The sequence below is a fragment of the Rhamphochromis longiceps genome, linkage group LG15, assembly GCF_057381845.1.
Source record: "Rhamphochromis longiceps isolate RC_006_pf linkage group LG15, R_longiceps_female_GT1.1, whole genome shotgun sequence".
NCBI lineage: Eukaryota > Metazoa > Chordata > Actinopteri > Cichliformes > Cichlidae > Rhamphochromis > Rhamphochromis longiceps.
The window spans coordinates 4,465,536-4,483,599 of NC_140571.1; the positions used below are offsets into that span (position 1 = coordinate 4,465,536).

The 18,064-nt window shown below is 44.0% G+C and overlaps 1 protein-coding gene across 1 annotated transcript; it reads right to left on the reverse strand.

Moving 5' to 3' along the window:
* Positions 1-11,583: 11,583 nt before the first annotated feature.
* On the reverse strand, positions 11,584-17,548 carry bmp2b (bone morphogenetic protein 2b). The gene is made up of 3 exons (XM_085382331.1): positions 17,075-17,548; positions 15,753-16,120; positions 11,584-12,850 (listed from the first exon to the last, which is right to left on the reverse strand). The coding sequence occupies exons 2-3, from the start codon at positions 16,105-16,107 to the stop codon at positions 11,949-11,951; spliced, it is 1,257 nt and encodes a 418-aa protein (XP_085238457.1). The 5' UTR covers positions 16,108-16,120; positions 17,075-17,548; the 3' UTR covers positions 11,584-11,948.
* Positions 17,549-18,064: the final 516 nt, after the last annotated feature.

Consider the following 18,064-nt stretch of genomic DNA (forward strand, 5'->3'; position numbering starts at 1 on the left):
ATGTGCAAAAAAAAAAATCCACAGAACTAAAAGTGCATCGTAAAGAAGAGTGGGTCAAAAGTCCTCTAAAATATGACAGAATGAAATGATAATCATACAGGAAACAAATCAAGTTATTGTTGCTAAATGTAGTTTTACTACCTACACATGGGGTGTACTTAGTTTTACACACACTACTTCTGCATTTTGTCTCATGTGTTGTTGTTTATCTGAGGCTGTGTTTCCCTCATTTTCAGATCTGGGAATGACTAAATCATTTTTATTATGTCATCATGTGTAAAATCTTAGATTTGAAAGCGTGTATTTTGTAACCATGTTACAATGCGAGTAATTGTCATCTTCTCTAATTAGTCAATGAAAGCCCACCTGCTCACACGGGAAACTACATTGCTCTCACTCACACAAACACTAATGCTGCTAGCGAGCTACCTAGCTAACCACCACGCAGACCTTTAAGCCAGCTTTGTTTGCTCACAGCTGAGGCTCAAAAGAAAGGCTGGACCGGTGCAGAAAAGGGCCAGCTCTGACAATTTTCACACAAAGAGAGCACTGTTGGCTAACAGTGAGCAGCCTGTTTCTGGGAGGTTTGCACTGTTCCTGGGGCCCATTTCATGGAACAGTTAGCAAGGCCAAAGGCAACCCATGGACTGGGGTGATAGTTAAGGCCTTCGGGGCACAAACCTGGGTCTGGCCCTCTACCATTTCCGAGGCTTTCACAAAGCTGACTGAGGACGCTGGGTGCTGCAGGTGTCCTCTCATAAAGGCCCACATCACATGGGCTGGTGGACTGACTGACTGAGTTGGCACGTTTGGGCTTTTTCACTTCACCACAGGTGTTTGAAAAGCCACAATAATAATGAGGTTTCTCACAGTCAGCATTTAACTAGTTACTACTTATTAGACATAATCTTGATGTTTTTGGATCTCTATTGTGTCATTTTATGTGGAATACCATCTGTTTAAAGCAGTTACTTATCAGTCCATCTAATGTTTTACAGGTTAAAGCAAAACAGGCAAAGAGTGGCTGGCACTATACATCACTCCGAGCTGGGCTGAGGACACAACGTTAATTTCTTTCTACCTTCCAAACACAGTATCGGTGTTGGAGAGGATGCTTCCTCCAGCTGCGACTGTAATTGCAGCAGCTACCAAAAGAAACACTCCCTGCCTTTATTTGATTAAGCTGTAATGTGATTGAGAGCCCAGATATATAGCTTTCATGGTGAGGAGGGGAAAGAGGAAGGAAACACGCGAGGAAAGACGTGAGTAAAAGAGATTAATATCCAGGCTTCTCTCCTCCTGACCACAGAGTGGGCATAAAGAGCTCGGCGCCTCATTGATGTCAACCCTAGCTGTTCCTGTCCTGTAGTTTTTAGTTTGGTTTGGACAGAACAGGCGGCCTGGCCTACAGGAGTTGGGAGGACAGGGCACAGGCTTTCCCACATCACTCAAGGGCCTCTGATAGGCGGTCACAGGGGCCGATAATGACAGGGGGAGAGATTTAGTATTAAAGTCTCCTCTGCTGCCTCCTCTGCTTCTTTCTGACGTCAGAATGTTAAATACGGGGATGAGAGCATGGCATGGCCTATGGGGAAGGGAGTTAGACCTGTCTTAAGTATAGAGCTTTGTGTGAGAGAAGCCTGGCTGGGTTGCCTTGGGCTGTTACTAAGGACTCATGATGTACACAGCTAGGGGGAATTTGGGATCACAGTCAATCATTAAAAGGATTTGCATTTGCCATAAATATGAAGTCAGTCAACGTAAATGGTGATAAGTTTCAAGGAAACTTCTTATTCGCATAGTAACTAATTCAAAGTGGTTTAAATATACTGGGTCTGCTCTGGGTTAGAAATACAATCACACAGGCCAAGACTACCAGTAAATTATTCTCCATAGTCTTTAGTTGTTCGGAAGTCCTGGCTTGCAGCCTTTTCAGTTTTTCAACCACTATACCACATACAATGCTGAGGGTTTTCCCTGTGCTATTTGTAGAACGTTATAATATTTGAGTTTATGACTAATGAACTTGGAAAGCCTGAGAAAGGAAAACTAGATGGCTGGAGGGTTGTTTTCAAAAATGTCATATACTCACAAGTAAAAGACCTCATTGTCTTTGCCAGGTTGCAACTGAACCGTACAACCGAGACCCAAAGCGGCTCAGCAACATAAAAGCAGCCGAATGCTGCACCTGCATCCACAGATCATCACACTATTGTGGCATTTAAAGAAAAGGCCTCAGTCGAACACGCCCCCCTGACCTTCTCCAGCTAACATAAACTAATTAGGGTGACTCTGAAAGGAACGGCCTACCATTGGATTAATCAGCGTCCACAGATCTAGACCAGGCAATCCTGCTCTGGCCTGTTCTCTCCTGAGACCCTCATTATCTCACGTTTTCAAAGGAGCACCGTGGCATATGGAAAGGGCTGAAGGGGTGGAGAAATGGAGGAGGTGGTGGTGCAGGAAGGGGCTTCCCCGGGTCCTCTCTTCTCACATTGGACTCAGAAAGGAAATGTCAAGCGTGAAGCTCCAAGAGTGGTCAGTACTGTTCAGTCCAGCGGGCAGCACAGAGGGGGCCTTTGTCCACCATCACTTAGCGCCAATTACAGCCCGTCAAAATAGTTTTTCTACTGTGGGGCGACGTGTTAATGGGCCCGGCGTTGGGTGTGAGGAGCGACCTTGTCCACACACACCAACCAGGGGTCAGGGGTTAATAGGGCCCTCTGATGTGGCGGATGAGATTTTGGCAACCTTTTGCTAGCAAGGGAATGCCAGGACAAAGCATGTAGAATGTGATACAATTAGGCGGACAGCTAGCCATCCTGAATAGAGTTGCTTCGTAGAAGTGGGGTGGCTGCGTAAGCTGGGAGCAGATGGGCAGTCGTACGCTAGCCAAACAGGTGTCTTGGAAGGTCAGAACCCCTCTGAAATGCGTAAGAGGAGCCAGGTGAGGACACAAACAGCAGCCAAACTCGGCACTTTTTTTGAAGCGAGCAGCAATTAAAAATCCTGTTGAACAAATGACTGCTCTTCTGGACACAAAGAAAGTCCCTTTGTACTTGTGAAAAGGTCAGAGACCATTCCGCCAAATTTCCCATCCCAGTCCTGAACCAGTAGCTTGGCCCAAACAGCAGCAAAGCTCTGAAAGTGTCTGCTCTACAATATGAGAAAGTGAACTTGGCACGATTGGCGTCTGACCTATACTGTGTTTCCTGAGTTTAAGCAATCAGCGACTATCTGATGCTAGATAAAAAAAAATGTCCTGGCAAAATTAAATGTTCATAACACTGAATTGCTCTACGTGTGTTTGGTCTGGGCCTGTGTGCACAAAGCCAGGCCTCCATTTACACCATAAGTGTGGGAACCACACAAATGCTGAACTACCCATGGGCCCTGAGAAGGCTCACGACACTCTGCCAGGGAGAGCTGGAGATTTTTTGTTGAAAACACTACTCTACGCACACTGAGCAAATCCAACCACATGCAAGCCTGTGGGAACTAGCGGATGACATCCATCCGCATATAAGCACTCTCAAAATACTTTTTGGACTTATTTGTGTACAGTTCATTCCCCCTTACCCAATCCTCTTGGAAATGGCAGTGGTAATCTGGCCCCCAGCTTCATCTAGTTAATGTTGAAATAAAAGAGGTGATTGAACTTAGCCTCCAAATTGGATTTGTTTAATCTGCATCAAGTTTGAACATCCTGTGTAAACATAAGCGTGTGCAGATGCCGGAAGCGCCACGGCTGGAAACGTAAATGCCTATGGTTGACTTTGGCAGAGAATCAGAAGAGCAGAAGGGGGAAAGGGGCCCGAACAGAGGCTAGAGAACTTCCATTGTTACGAGAGGGTCATGAGTAGATCGAAATTGTATAGATTGATTATGCGGGACATGGTGGCAAGGATTAATAGAAGGCTGCAGAATAGCAATAGCCTGCAAAGTACAGACTTGCTTATTTATTACTGTCATTAAATACATTAAATAAGATATTTCCAGTAAGCCCTACACACTCAGAACCTCTGGGAACAGAATCTGCAACCTCTCATCATAACCTTTACACCAAATTCTACTTGGCCAAATGATGTGGAAGCAAAATTGAATAAACACAAACATCATTAAGAGTTCATGTGTTCCAGTTAAACAGCCCTTTGGTTAGACTCTCATTTCCTTAATGGCTTTGCAGCTGTATTTCACTCTTGCGTTAAGTCACAAATCATTGGCAACCAACATGGTTTCTTTTGCCTTGTTTTCATCAGAGATAAGTAAGAATATGACTTAGCCGTGATAGGATTTATTTGCCTTACAGCGAAGGCTGCACCCCTTCAAGACCAAGTCATTAAAGCGTGTGTTTTGGGGAAGGGAGGAGAAGTGAAGGTCACAAGAGGTTAATTCCAATCGCAGTGCCTCTGTGAAGCAGCATGACAGCATGTCTCCTCTGCTCAAAGATTGGATGAGTTCTTCGCTATCAGGCTGGCTCATACACAGATTGTGCAAGATTCAGCTTTTGCTCATAGATGCACTTTTTTCCTCTTCCTATAACAAACACTATAAAGTAGAAATTGTGCTTATAAATTAAAGAAGTTTGTGTGTGTAAAGATTTGTGTTTTTTTGACAAAGTCTATTTCAGCATCCCAATTTTTTTTTGTTTTGAGAGGTTTTTATGTGATCTATCATATCTGATGTCTTGAAAGATTTGATATGTGATTGTGCTTCCCTCGTTCTTGCTCTTGTCTTTTGTTGTTTTCATTTGCATAAGCTGCCTCTTTATGACTTATCGGGGTATACACCTTGATCTCGAGGAAAGGAAAGACAACAAAAGGGACAAATGAAAGAAAGAGATGGAGACAAAAGAGTGTCTACAGAGCGGTGAAGACATAACAGCAAAGAAAGAAAGTATTTGAAAAAGCGAGAAAGAATGCTGGACAGACGAAAAAATAAGAATGAAAGGAAGAAAAAAGAAAACAAAGACAAGCGAAAAAAAGAGCGAGATGTGGGCCATTCATAAGCAGACTTCTCCAAGGGATCTCAGGCCAGCACACCTGCTACTATTCACTTCAGAGGAAATAGACACTCTGTGGAAGAGAGGCTCTTGGCCTCGGGACAAAACCGCTGCAGCGCCAAATTAGAAACAGGAAGGACTGCGGGTAAGGCTCAGATTAAAAACGCACTCCCCACATGGACTCAATATACTGCAGCCCTGATCCCGCTCTGGAAACCCAAAACCCAACAGCACTATTTTATATCCCAGTCAACAGAACGCCCGCTGTTTGCACAGTGACAGTATGGAGATTTAGTCCAATGTCAACCCTTGAATGTTGGTAAACTCTGGCCTTCTAAATGCTGCCCATTCTAATGAGGAAAAGAAGTTTCTAAGTATGCTTACAGTATACTCAGCATGGTAATGGTATCGATCCCTCATGTCACGGCTGTGGATAGTGCATCACAACTGCATTGTCACCAAGACTCCTTCCTTCAACACTTTTCATGGTACACTTTATGTTTTTAACATCATGGGGAAATAACCAGACGCCAAAGAAAAATGGAGGTGACCTCCTTTTCTCTTACACTCGCTTCTTTCTGGTCAGTACCATCTGTCAGGATCAGAGCCAGGCGATGTGATGCATATGAACACACCAAAAGGGAGGACACGGCACTCAGTTTCCCACAGACGAACATTAGAATAGCTAATGTTGTCAACAGGCAGCTAGCAAGAACTAATGATCCAGAACACACTCTATAAAGGAGTGAAACTAGCAAGAGGTCTGGGAATGTACCCGAAAAGGAAATGAATATTGATATATGCCTGCTGCCTTCCTCTTGCAACCCTTGACCTCAAACGGGTTTCTCCACTGCTTACGGGAGCTGTAAGGCATTTCCTGCCCATTCACATACGTACACATTCAATCTGAGGGAGAAAAGAGCAAAAAAAACCTTCTTTCAGCCCAGGAAAAAGGAAAAAAGTATTCACTCATTCTCATACAATATTTCCATTTACTCATAGGCCTGTCCAAGTAGTGTGTTCCCCTCAATCTATCATTTTCACTGTGGTCACCGATGGTAGAAAAGCCTACTGTAATTATTCCTACAGATATTGAGGACATCTAGAGGTTGTTTCTCCTCACTGGAAAACAGAACTACTCGAGCTCAGTAAGTATTCACAGAAGGCTGTAGTGAATACACAAGGAGGATGCAAGGAGGCAACCAAATGACATATTTGTATCGTAGAAAAAAAAAAGAGAGAGCGAGAGAAAGCAAATGGGAAAAATATCACAATAATCCAGCTTTGGGACTGAATCCATGTTCCGACTGTTCTCTTCCTCCCCTGCCTGTTTGATGTGCCGTTCTCTTCCAAAAGCTTTTGCCTCATGGAGGAGGTCATCAGGAAAGCTATGAAGGGCCACATTCACCACAGGTCCTCTGACTGATGTCTGAGCCAGGCATGCTGATGGATGTACACACATAAACACACATGCGTACATACGCACATTGCACCAGATGTGGAGAGCGCGACTCCAAGAGGAAAACCTGCCATGACATCACCCAGAGGAGTGCAGGTGCAGGGCTGGGACAGGAAGTGAGTCACAGGAAGCTTGGTGAGGCAGAGTTTGCCATGCCAGTGACGGGCTGTGGGAGAGCAGGGCAAAGGACTGTGAGTTACACCTCGCTCTTGAACTGTCCAGGGCCCACAGCTTGCTGACATGCTGTTTACATGAACGGGCATCTCTTCCCCTCCCTCTACAATCGCATTAATCAAGATACTTTCAAAATAAATGCTATAATTTTTTTCCCTATCTACCGCTGTGCTGGTAGTGCATTTGTCAGGTCTGTGTTAAGGATGTTCATCTGACCAGCAGAGTGTTATTTTGAATAAGAATGCTGTTTTTATGGTTGATATAATTAATATACCACGCATGCACAGTGCTCACAATCATAAGAGCCTCCCTGAGCATTTTCTAACGTGCATCATTCCAGCAAAGATATGAGTGTCAGATGTAGCGTATGGACAGACAGATGGGTGGATGGAGGAAATGGTGTGTGTGTGTGTGTCCCTGACAATAGCAGCACAGTGGTTTATACAAAGCTTATTACTCTAATGAGAAAAGTGTGGGGGAATTGGTTTGTCCCATACCACCCAGCAAAGGAGAGTCTGTTTCCCCCGGTGCACTGCATCTGGAAGCAGCCTCCTGGTAATCTGCTCTGAGTACAAAAAGTTCAGCACCAGCGTGTTTTCAAAGACCACCAAGTGAGGCCCTGAGCTCCTTAACAGGTCTCCTCTTATTGCAGCGGGTCAACTTGTTGCTCAGTGGACTGGGTTCCAGGCCCAGAAGTCCTCAAGGTGCTGCATCGAAACCCTAAAACCCCGAGGTTTGTGTTGTTAGGATTTTGTGGTCCTGAAATGTGAAGACATGTACTAAAGATGTCAACCTTATATAGCTCCAAAAGAGAAACGGTTGGTGTTTAAAGGCAGACGATGGCCAAACTGTCAGCTGGGTTTTTTTCTTTTTAGTGTGCTTTCTGTTATGTTCTGTTTAATGCTGTAGATGTTTGTCATTATTCGCTGTGTGTTATGGGCTTTGATCTACTTTTCTGCTTTCGGACAAGACAGTTAAGTTCGGAGTTTTAAATTAATTGCCAGCTCTGAACGTGAACCTCACTGGTTTGAAGTCGTGTGCGTGGTTATGGATGAGATTTACTGTATCTGAGATTGACATTTATTTTACGGACATGCTGGGGGATGTCATGTATCTCCCCTTTGCTTGATCTCTTCACTTCCTGTTACAAAGATGGAGGCTGCTCTCGGTAGCCGCACAGCCGCTTTCAAGCTCGGCGTGTAGGCAACGCCCTTCGGCAAGGTTCCAGGATCAGCCGGGTTCACCCTTTAGCCCAAACCTAACTGTAACCATCAGAGGAATAAGCACAGCTCTGACCTTAGATCAGTGTCTGGAGGCAAATCCATCCTTGAGCCTGTTAGCTCATATGTCTCCCATATGGAACTTCTTCCTGTATCCTCTGTGGAGATGTGCCCACAAAGTGCAAGGTACACATCTTGAACTCCATTCCTGTTTGATTACAGTGTTATAAAAGAACAGCCCTAAATGTCAGGAAAATGAACAATGTCATCAATAACTGCGACCGCTTCTCACTGTTTTAAATATCAGTTAAAAGCAGAGATAGAGAGCATGATATTCGCTGAAAGAAAAGCAATTCTGATGTTATGAGGTCATTTTTTTCTGATGCTGAACCCCATCATCGCACGATAAAAGGTTTTGTTATTTCAGTAAGTATGTTCTCCAGAGTATCATAATAGTATACAGTGCAGACTTCTAACTCTACTTTAGCTTAGCATAAAATTATTCTGCTGTGAGAATTGGGCGATATAATGGTCTACTCCACTGAGTCCTTGCCAAAGATAATGATTTCAGCATGTCACTCAAGGCCAGCTCCATTGTAATTGCATGGATGATTAGCTCTTACAGTAATGGTAGTAGCAGCACATGGTTAGGAGCAAGCAAGCAAGTAGTTTTGAGTGAGGTTCATTCATATTGCATGACTTTTAAAACGTGAAGGACCCGTATTTAAAGCAAAAGTAGTGGCTCATATTGGCAGATAATCTCTAATTTACATGCGGATATAGAAAATGCATGTATGTAAAAGCAGCATCATCCGTGCAGTCGCTCTGGAAAAGTCATTTCCATATTTGCTCTGCTCCTGAATCTGTGGACGGCCGTCCGTTTGATGTGTTCAGAGCTGCTGCACAGATGCCAAAGTCTTCGCTATGCTGGACGTCATTTCACTGGCTGTTCTCGGAACACAGAAAAAACACCATGTGCACCACCTCTAAAATTAGTGTGCGCAGCACATGAAGAAGAAAAGATCCAAACTTAGAAAAGACTCTGAAGTGGCCGCTGTCTCTCTTCACTTCTCTAAATTTTTGCGTCCCACCTTGGCGCGGAGCCAGTCGAGATCTCATGAGCCCTCTGTTTCATCAAAGATACACGGCACACCGCATACTTTCCAATTCTGGGCCAGACAGAAATCTGGAAAACTGATTTTATAGCCCTTACAATTTTGGTTGTTTGGAGTTGCAGATAGTTTTGGTTTGGTTTGCTGAGCACCAAACAAAATGAATGATCCCTGCCATGCAAGTAGGTTCCAGCTCCCAGTTTTATGCTCATCAGTTGTGTGGCTGCTCTGTTGTGTGTTTGTGCATAAACAAAGTCTGCAAAGGACACCTTAAACTGATTTGCCAGATGTTCATGGAGAAGGAAAAGGGAAAATCTGTTCTCTGAGAGTGACTTTGCAGAGGTCTGTGTAGCAGGTGAAGAGAATTCTGCCAAAATCACATATTTCACAGTTGTGTTTTTTATAACTTAATCATGAAATTCGCAGTCACACACAGACCCAAATTTTAGCTCATTATCAGCACGATCACACAAACAAATGGATGGATCTTGAATGTGCATCAATAAAATACAAAAATGGATTCTGAAACACAAACTCGTACTTGGTTGCAACCAGTGGCTGACCACACTTGAAGCCACTGGCCTGTGATGACGTGATGAGCCTGGAAGTTAGTCAGTAAGGGTGGAGATAATAGACCTTTATTGCTTTGACCCCTGACCTCTCATTTAGAAGTGGTCCCTTAGGAGCTGTCTGATACTAACATGACTCTAAAATGAGATCCTCCCCCCCCTCGTCCGCCTCAGAAGGTGGCCAGCTCATACTTCTAGTTCAGCTGGGATGGGGTGCAGTAGGGGAGTTACAGGCATGCTGCCCATGTGTCACCCACACTGGGAGCAGTATTTCCACCCAACCCAATGAAAGGTTTATGAACTCTAACTATAAGGGCACTAAATCTAACACTTTTTTTCTTTTCAAAAAGCAAATATTTTTCACATCCTACCTAGACGTTACTCCTGGAGCTCAAGAAAGAAACTTTTCGGAGGTTTTCAGTGTTTAGATTTATCAATCGTGTATAAGTGGGCTAGCTAAGTGACTTCCTTCTAAAGGTCCATTAGTGTCGTGCTGCTGCTGCTGGCAGAGGTACGTGCGGTTCATGTGGAGGGTTGTGGTGTGGTGGAATCCACGGAGGAGAAATGGATATCAGATGGGAGCAGAAAGGGTGGAGATGCAAGGTAGAATCCAATAACACGTGCAGAAGATTAAATCTGAAATGCTGTCGGGTGTGTTTGCGTGTGCGTGCGGTTACGAGTGCATGTTTGGGAGGGTATAATCCAATTAAACGGTTGCATCATCTCGAGCAGATGGACACCCTTAGAGGATAAGAATAGGTGAACGGACACGATCTGCGGCTCGTGGAAAAGAAAAAGGGAAAAAGAAAGTGACATTTCTGTGTTTTTTACAACCCTTAAATAAAATCTCACGCCTGCTTCTTAAATGTTTTGATTTACATCTCCTATATAAGTAACAAGCGTATCTTTGTTTGACGCACATTTGTTTTTGAAGAGAAAAAAGCCCACCAGGAAACCCTTGAATAGATGATTGAAAAAACAACCGCGTTGGTTTTCCATGCGAGCGTAAGCATGTGTCTGAGATTGAAAACCAACATTCCACGGTCCCAATGTGCGCTCACATAAAAACAGTCTATTTAGAGCATTTTGAGCTGCCTTGTGATCCCTCCAAACCCTTTCTAATGCAAACACAGCAGAAAACGCAGTCAGTCAAACTCTTTCACTTTTTCATTATCTGATCTGTTATTGTGGCTACACTATAAATTCTCATCTATTCTTTATGGAGCAGTTTTAGTCCGTTTGCTTTAATCTAGATGGAGCATTGTTTCTTTTATACTAACGTTGCAGTATAAAGAGCCAGCCGCGCTCATTGTCTTTGTGAGGAGACCATGTCTCTTGCGCTCTTTTTCGGGTCAGTGTTTGTGTCCTTTGCTGCTGCTGCTGCTGTTTTGTGAAACATTAATTTTCTTTGATTCAGTGCTGAAACACATTAGAGCCTTCTGACTCAGAGATGACAAAGGAAGGCAGCCAAACTCAGAAGTGGGAAGAATCTGTCTGAGCATGTGCAGTATGTGAACAGGTGCAGGTGTGTGTTTGTTTGTCTTCGTTAATTAAAGTGCCAACAGAATCTTTCCTTTTTTTTCTTGGTGAAGGTCTGTTAGTGTGTCTGTCTGCCATAGTCTCAAATCTCACTGTAAATAAACCTCGTGCCCTGTCAGACCTTCCACAGAAGGGCTGCAGTTTCACTTTTTTCCCCCTCCATATGATAATATTGGTCGGGAGCAGAATAAACATAGACGTTAAGAGAATCTTCCCAGGGATCCATGCAGTGACATGTAAGGCATTAAAAACACGCTCTGTTTTTATGAGCCTCCCGTGGGCATTTAAATTGTCTGTGACCCTACAACGTGCTACAATTCATTACGCCAGTGATCCTATCGCTTTGCCTTCAAAACCTCCATTGTTGTTGGTCTCCGATTACTTTTAGCAAAATAGTTCAGTGCTTGGTTTGCAATCAGTGAAATATAAGCTTCTTGTCACGTGTTACGTTTTCGCAGGTAATTTCTGTCAGAAGCCGATCGTGCAACACTGGAGTGACCACGGGATGTTTTTTTCACGATAAATACACATTATTTATTTACAAATAAAGTGGTTATAATAGAAATAAATACAAAATAGAAATCTGAGCATTATACTTCATGTGGTATTGCACCCATTTCAAAATGTACATCGGAAATACATTTTCAAAACCAGTAAAGGAATATTCCTTTGATTAAAATATTTATTTTTCCCAACCTTATGTAGACATAAATATATTCATATATAGTTTCTTCTTCTTCCGCAATAGCTCTGTTTTCTGTTTCTTTCATATAAATAAATGTCTTCATTGGGAAACTGGGTGTCCATGATAACCTCTGATCTCTTTCTGCCTCTTGTGGCTGCTCGCTCTTTTCTATCCGTGCCACCTGTTTCTCACCGGCAGCCGCATCCCTCCACTACCATGTCTTGGTAGTTTTTCAGGATTACTTTCTCAAATTCGTCCAGGTAGAGCAAAGAAATGGGGCTGAGGTCAGTGGGCACACAACAGGCTCTGGGGATGTTCGAGTTGACTGAGTTGACAAGTGTCTGCACAATGGCGTGGTTAGTAGAATTGAGGTGGTCTGCTAGGGGGAAAGGACATTCCCCATGGCAATAAAAGGCATGGTAGCCAGGGGGTGCCACTATCCACTCATTCCAGCCCACATCACTGAAGTCCACGTACAAGGCATGCCTCTTGCAGCTTGCCTTGTGCTGGTGCTTCCTACGTTGTTTGCGGGGTGCTGCTTGCCTTTTTTCCCGTTTGTGGAGCACTGAGCCCCCGCGGCTGTCGTGGCCATATGTCACAAGCAGCGGCCGAGCCTGAGGCCACGAGTCCTGGTCCTGGTGTAGCGACCGGCTCACCCTGACATGTTTCCTGCGTCTGTGGGCATCCTTGCTGTCCATCTCCCCCTCCTCTGGGTGAATCACCTCCACCAAGAAGCCGTGATTGTGGCCATTCCCAGAGGTCCAATGAGATATAGCGGGACTGACGTCAAAGCTTTCCCAGCGACTCAAAGAGTCCTGCACCATTCGAGTGTCCAGCAGACGTAGTAGAGGTTCCTTGCCCTGAGTGGCAGGAACTCCAAATATCTCATAAATGTTGATACGATGGAGGCCACTAGCAGGAGTACTGTCACTAATGCTGCTTTCGGTGGGGCTTGCAGATCCCATGACCTGATCCCTGTAAATGCGTAGCTCTGCAGAGGTGATGAGTTCCTCATTTGGAATAGAAGTGAGATTAAAGTAGAACTGCTGTGTCGTTTTGCCTTTTAGGCTGGCCAGGGCCTCCATAGACTCTGTAAAGGACAGAAGAGAGACAACCATAGGGTCAGGATCAAGCCAAGAACGTATTAATTTCATACATGCCTAAGAAATAACATCGAGTGGATCTAGTATATGGATCCAGCCAAGCTACCACATGGTTGTGTGAGTGATTGCATGCGGTTGCATGTATGACTCAGTGTAATAGCAGGGAAATGCTCATGGGGATGTAATACAGCGATTAGTGTCATGCTCATAAATTCACCTGGTTAAATGTCAGAAGATGAAAGCAGTGCGCTTCCATCTATCGATAAGATCACACACGCTAGTCAGCCAGACTTCAAATGGCTCATTTGCACTGTGAGAATTGGCTGCTGCAAAATATTTTCACAAGTACACATGAAAAAAAGTTGCACCATATACTGACTTCATCAAAAATGAGAATGGCCAGAAGAAAACTAAAAAGGCCAACTGTTGCGTCAACATTTATTTATAGTGTAGATGTTGCCAGCACTGGAGTATTTCTTTTATGCGTCAAGGTATTAAATTTAATAACTAATTCTGAAATTACAAGGACTTAAGTTACAATTAATGTGACGATAATAAAAGACAAATGGAAAGTAGAGTGTATATAAACTGTATACAGTTAAGATCTTTGTATACCCCTCTATAGTGTACAGTAAATGACAGAAGTCTTAGTAAAAGCTACAATTTTCTTTGAGGCAGCCCTCCCACTTTGAACTCTTACTTTATGAAGATCACAGATGATGTATAGACACACTTTTTAATCTGTTTGGTGCAGCGCTGTAAACACAAACTTTGAACTCTTTGCTTTTTCAAAGGAGGTATTTAGGAAATTCCACCATCTCATCCTAAATCTCCCTCCAGAGGCACAAAGACCTCAATTAGGCCCATCACTCCTTATTTGATGTGGGAAAGCCCCCTGTCTCTTGTTCCCCCTCCTCTGTCCCCAATCCCTCTCTTTCTTTCGTTCCTCAGCTCCCAAATCCCCCTTTCCCTCTGTTCTCTTAGCCCCAAATCCTCTTTTCTTTCTCTCTCCTCCTCTTTCACGTCTTCCTCAATTTCTTTCTGCAACAATATTCTCACTCTCTCTCGTTTTCTGTTCTTTGAGGTTTGGCTATGTGAACAAGTCAGGGCCTGTCACAAACGTGTGAACCACAGATATGAGTGTATCAACATTCCTAATTTCTTTTTGTGCTGCATGCCAAAACATAAGATAAAGGCTAATGCTGGGTCATTCATCAGAGACGTGTCTCTGGCAGCTACTTCCTGTGTAGTAGTGGAAATGTTCTATTTGGCATGGGAAATGGTTATTTTTGAAAACTGATAGCAGTGAAACTAATTATCCTAGTGAAATGAATATCAGGCAGCAGATGTGATGAATGATTAGAGCAGTTTGCTTTGATGTGCTGCGTTTACATCTGTAGATACATGCTTATTATATGCAGCAGCCATCAATTGCGTGTCTCTTGACGTGGGAAGATGAACAACCCAGCAGCTCTGTTAGCACGGGATGAAAGGGCTGGGGGGACCTATGTAAACACAGCCTGAGCGCATTCGTAATGGCCAGTGGTGTCAAGGTGTGTTGGCCGGTTGCAGAGGTTTCCAGTAGCTGGCTGGGGGCAGTCACTCAGCCCAGCTGCCCAGGCCACGGTTGTTTGTAGTGTGTCGGTGTAGCCACTTGGTGTCATTGCACTAGGCCTCTGGAGAGCACCCAAGCAACCACTCAACCACCCCTCTGACTCACCCCTGATGGAAACTTCCCCAGTTAAACACTTAGAACTCTGTATGAGGACTCTGTGTAGAGCCCCTATGGACACAGTAACTTGTATGCTTTGACAAATGGAACATAGACCTTAAGATGGTGAATGGTGATAAAGCATCACTATATGTTTGACAGTAAACACTGTAGTGTTTCATTTTTATCATGCGTGAGTCATTTTAATATCACAGCCAGGTGCAAAAGACAATATAGCCTCAGATCAATAGAATATAAGTAAACCATCATTTTTATTTTCTCAGCTGCTGTTTTTTAAGTTATAAAAGTCCACTTTATTTGTAACTCTGTGCAAACATCTGTGTAGTTGTTGAACTTAGTGCACCTCATCCAGGATTTAGTGCCAGTCTTATATATATATGAGCAGCATATGTTATCTTTGAAGTGCAGCGAACTTGAACTGAAACACTAAATTCAACAAGCAGTACCGTATCCACCTACAAGCTAAGTGAGCAATTATAGTGTTACTGGAACATGCGTAATGGCGCACTGCACGGGCACAACGGGGATTTGGAAAGACGAATAAGGCGGGTACCCCCCCCCCCCCTCCCCCCTTTTTTTTAACCAAGAACTAATTTCAGTCTTGTTAAAAATGACTCAGAATTCAGTCTGACACGATGACTTTGTCATAATGCGTGTTAGTATAATGTCATGTCGTGTGTTATTGAAGTAACAGGGTGATGACTATCACCTGCGCAAAGGCACACCGCCCTTTATCCTGCTCCTGTGGTGCGTGTCTGGAAAAACTGTTTTCGGAGCCGACGCAAACACCATCAATTATTAAGAAACAAATTACTCCAGGGATACCACCTCCCTTGATGTTTTAAAACCTCTGACAGCAGCCCCAGGGGGATGTTCGGTTAAATGTTGCATCACAACATATGTGAGAGGTAATTAATTGCGTACGAGATGCTTGTTTGTAAGTCGCGTTACTGAGTTTTAGGCAATCCCGAGCGTATTTAAGAGTAAGTTGTAACTTAGACGCGTGTCACCTGTAAATGACTAAACCTCTATAAAACAGCGAAGACTCTGAAGTTCAGTCTTGACGCACTGAGTCATGTTTAAATATAGGTTTGGGTTGTCTGAGAGAGCCGAGAAGCTTCCCGGCTGACAGGTAAAGGTATGTCACTAATACATACCTTCATGGTGAAAGCTTCTAATCGTGTTGGCCTTGCTGGCGGCTCTCTCTGCGTGTTTCCCCATGCTCTTGGGTCGTTTGGTGCTATGGTCTCCGTTTGCTGAATGCATACGGTAAAGGTCCACCATATACTGCGGCACCACGGCTTGCTTACTTGGGGTCGGCCTGCGCCCCAGTCCAAACACATTGAGAAGCCGAAGCTCAAAGTCGTTGAGGAAGCTCTCTGACTGCTCTGGGGTCTGCTTCCCGGATTCGCTGTATTTCCTCCGGCCGACCTCGGGGATTAGTCCCGTAGCACCTTCCAGCAACACCTGAGCGAGCAGCAGTACCATGAGAGAGCGGACCACGGCGACCATGATCAGTCAGTCCCTGTGGAGAAAGTTGATTTCTGTCAATACACTGGCGCTGAGGTATTGACATGAGGTAGACGCGGCAGGGACCTCACTGCAGCATTCCCTAAACTGTGTGTGATCCCCCTACACAGTCGGAACGATTGAAGGAAATCAGGTTAAAAGGGAAGACAACGCTTCACTTTGAAGTGGGTAAAAAGAGAGAGAGAGCGAGAGAAAGACCCCCTCCGGCAATACAGCGCGTCAAAGCTGAAAGAGAAGTTTGGTCTTAACATGAAGTGATACATGAAAATATCAAGGTGAAGAAGCTCTGAAAGAGAAGAATAAAAAATAAAAAAACGAGGGACTGACTCAGAAAAAACAAATCAAAGGGTTTGCGGAGAGAGATCAGACAAAAAGTCTCCAATTAGAGGAGATAAGAAATCACGTTAGGGGAGGTGATATGAAAAAAGAAATGCAAGTCTGTGTAGCCCGACAGATCACAAGAAGCATCAAAGAATACAGTGAAGGGAAACGGGTTAGTATGCACAGCAGCAACAGATGCAACCAGACGGTGTTACAAGCGTCTGTTTGCAGGGGCTTTGACGGTCGTGTGTAATCATAAGGGATAGAGTTACTTCAAGAGGCTCGCAGGTGTTAGATCTGACGTGCGTACCAGATGTAGCCCGGGACAGGACATCAAAAAACATGAAAAACCTAAGCATCATCTGAGCAGCACGACTTCCAAAGAAACGACCTTTTTTCTCTTCTTCTTTTCATAGTTTTCTCCGTGTGTAGGAGAACGCTTTAACTTTTACGCACACACCCTATAATCACATATAAACCAAGAACTAGCAGGGAGGGGGTCACTTAGAAAGTAAGCTTTTCCTCGTGTAGCAAGTTATTGTACAAACATTTCATTTTTTTTTGTTTTACGCCAATTAAGTACTTCAAGTGTTTATTAAAAAGAAAAAAACGTGAGTTTTAATTTTACCTGACGAGAAAGCGCTGTGTCCGGTCGTCGTTCCACCTTTGGGCTCCGATAAATTCCACATTAATTCGTGTTTAATCCACGTTGCTTCTCCTTGGGGGACCAAAGACAGCCCATAGCCTTCGCCGATCGCCTCTCACACATATTATCACCAGCTGCGAATCGGGTTAGGTCTTGGTCAGTCCCGAAAGGAAAAAAAATTATGTGAATTCTACGAGGAAACGGCTTCGCGTAGGCATAACCGATCTAAGTATAAAGAAGCTTCTCTGAACATCTTTACCAGCGAACAGCTGCCTTCTGCTAAAGCTGAACTTTTCTGCGAGAGAGAGAGAGAGAGAAACAGGATAAGCGGACCTTTAAGTGTCGCTCTTTTGGACCTTGTTGCTGCGAGTTGGAGAGCGCGTCGCCTCTCTTCTGTGCGCCGCGCTGGAGTGTTTGAATTGATTGTTGCCTTCTCTTCCCCCAGCGCTCTTTTTGTCGTAGTGATGTCACTAAGGGGATGTCAATCATTTGTCCACAATAAAGCACCTCCTGCGGACCTCTACCCCTGAGGCTCCAAACGTTTTCATGACTGAAAGGCTTGGACATGTAAAATCTCCTTTCCCCCCCCCCTACCTACCCTCATTATACATCATTGAAATGAAAACGAAACAAGAGACAGAAGAAATAATAAAGTCAAGAGCAGTTAAAATCATGCTGTTGTTTTTCCAGATTGTTCTTTTTAAATGCTTTTTAGTAGCATCAAAATGGCTTTTGACAGTCCCTAGATGGTTTAATGCTCATGTGAATTTGACCACCCCTGAGCAATAACATGTCAGCTCCTGCTGTTACATAAACACATTTTTGACCAGTGGTGTTAATGGCTGGATCAAAAATGTTTAGTTTTTGGATTAAGTCTAACAGATAATGGGTTTATAACTTGTTGCTTTAGTGGTTTCAGAGGATTAGTTGCTGCAAAGTGACTGTCACATTCTCCTGCCGAACTTCACTTTG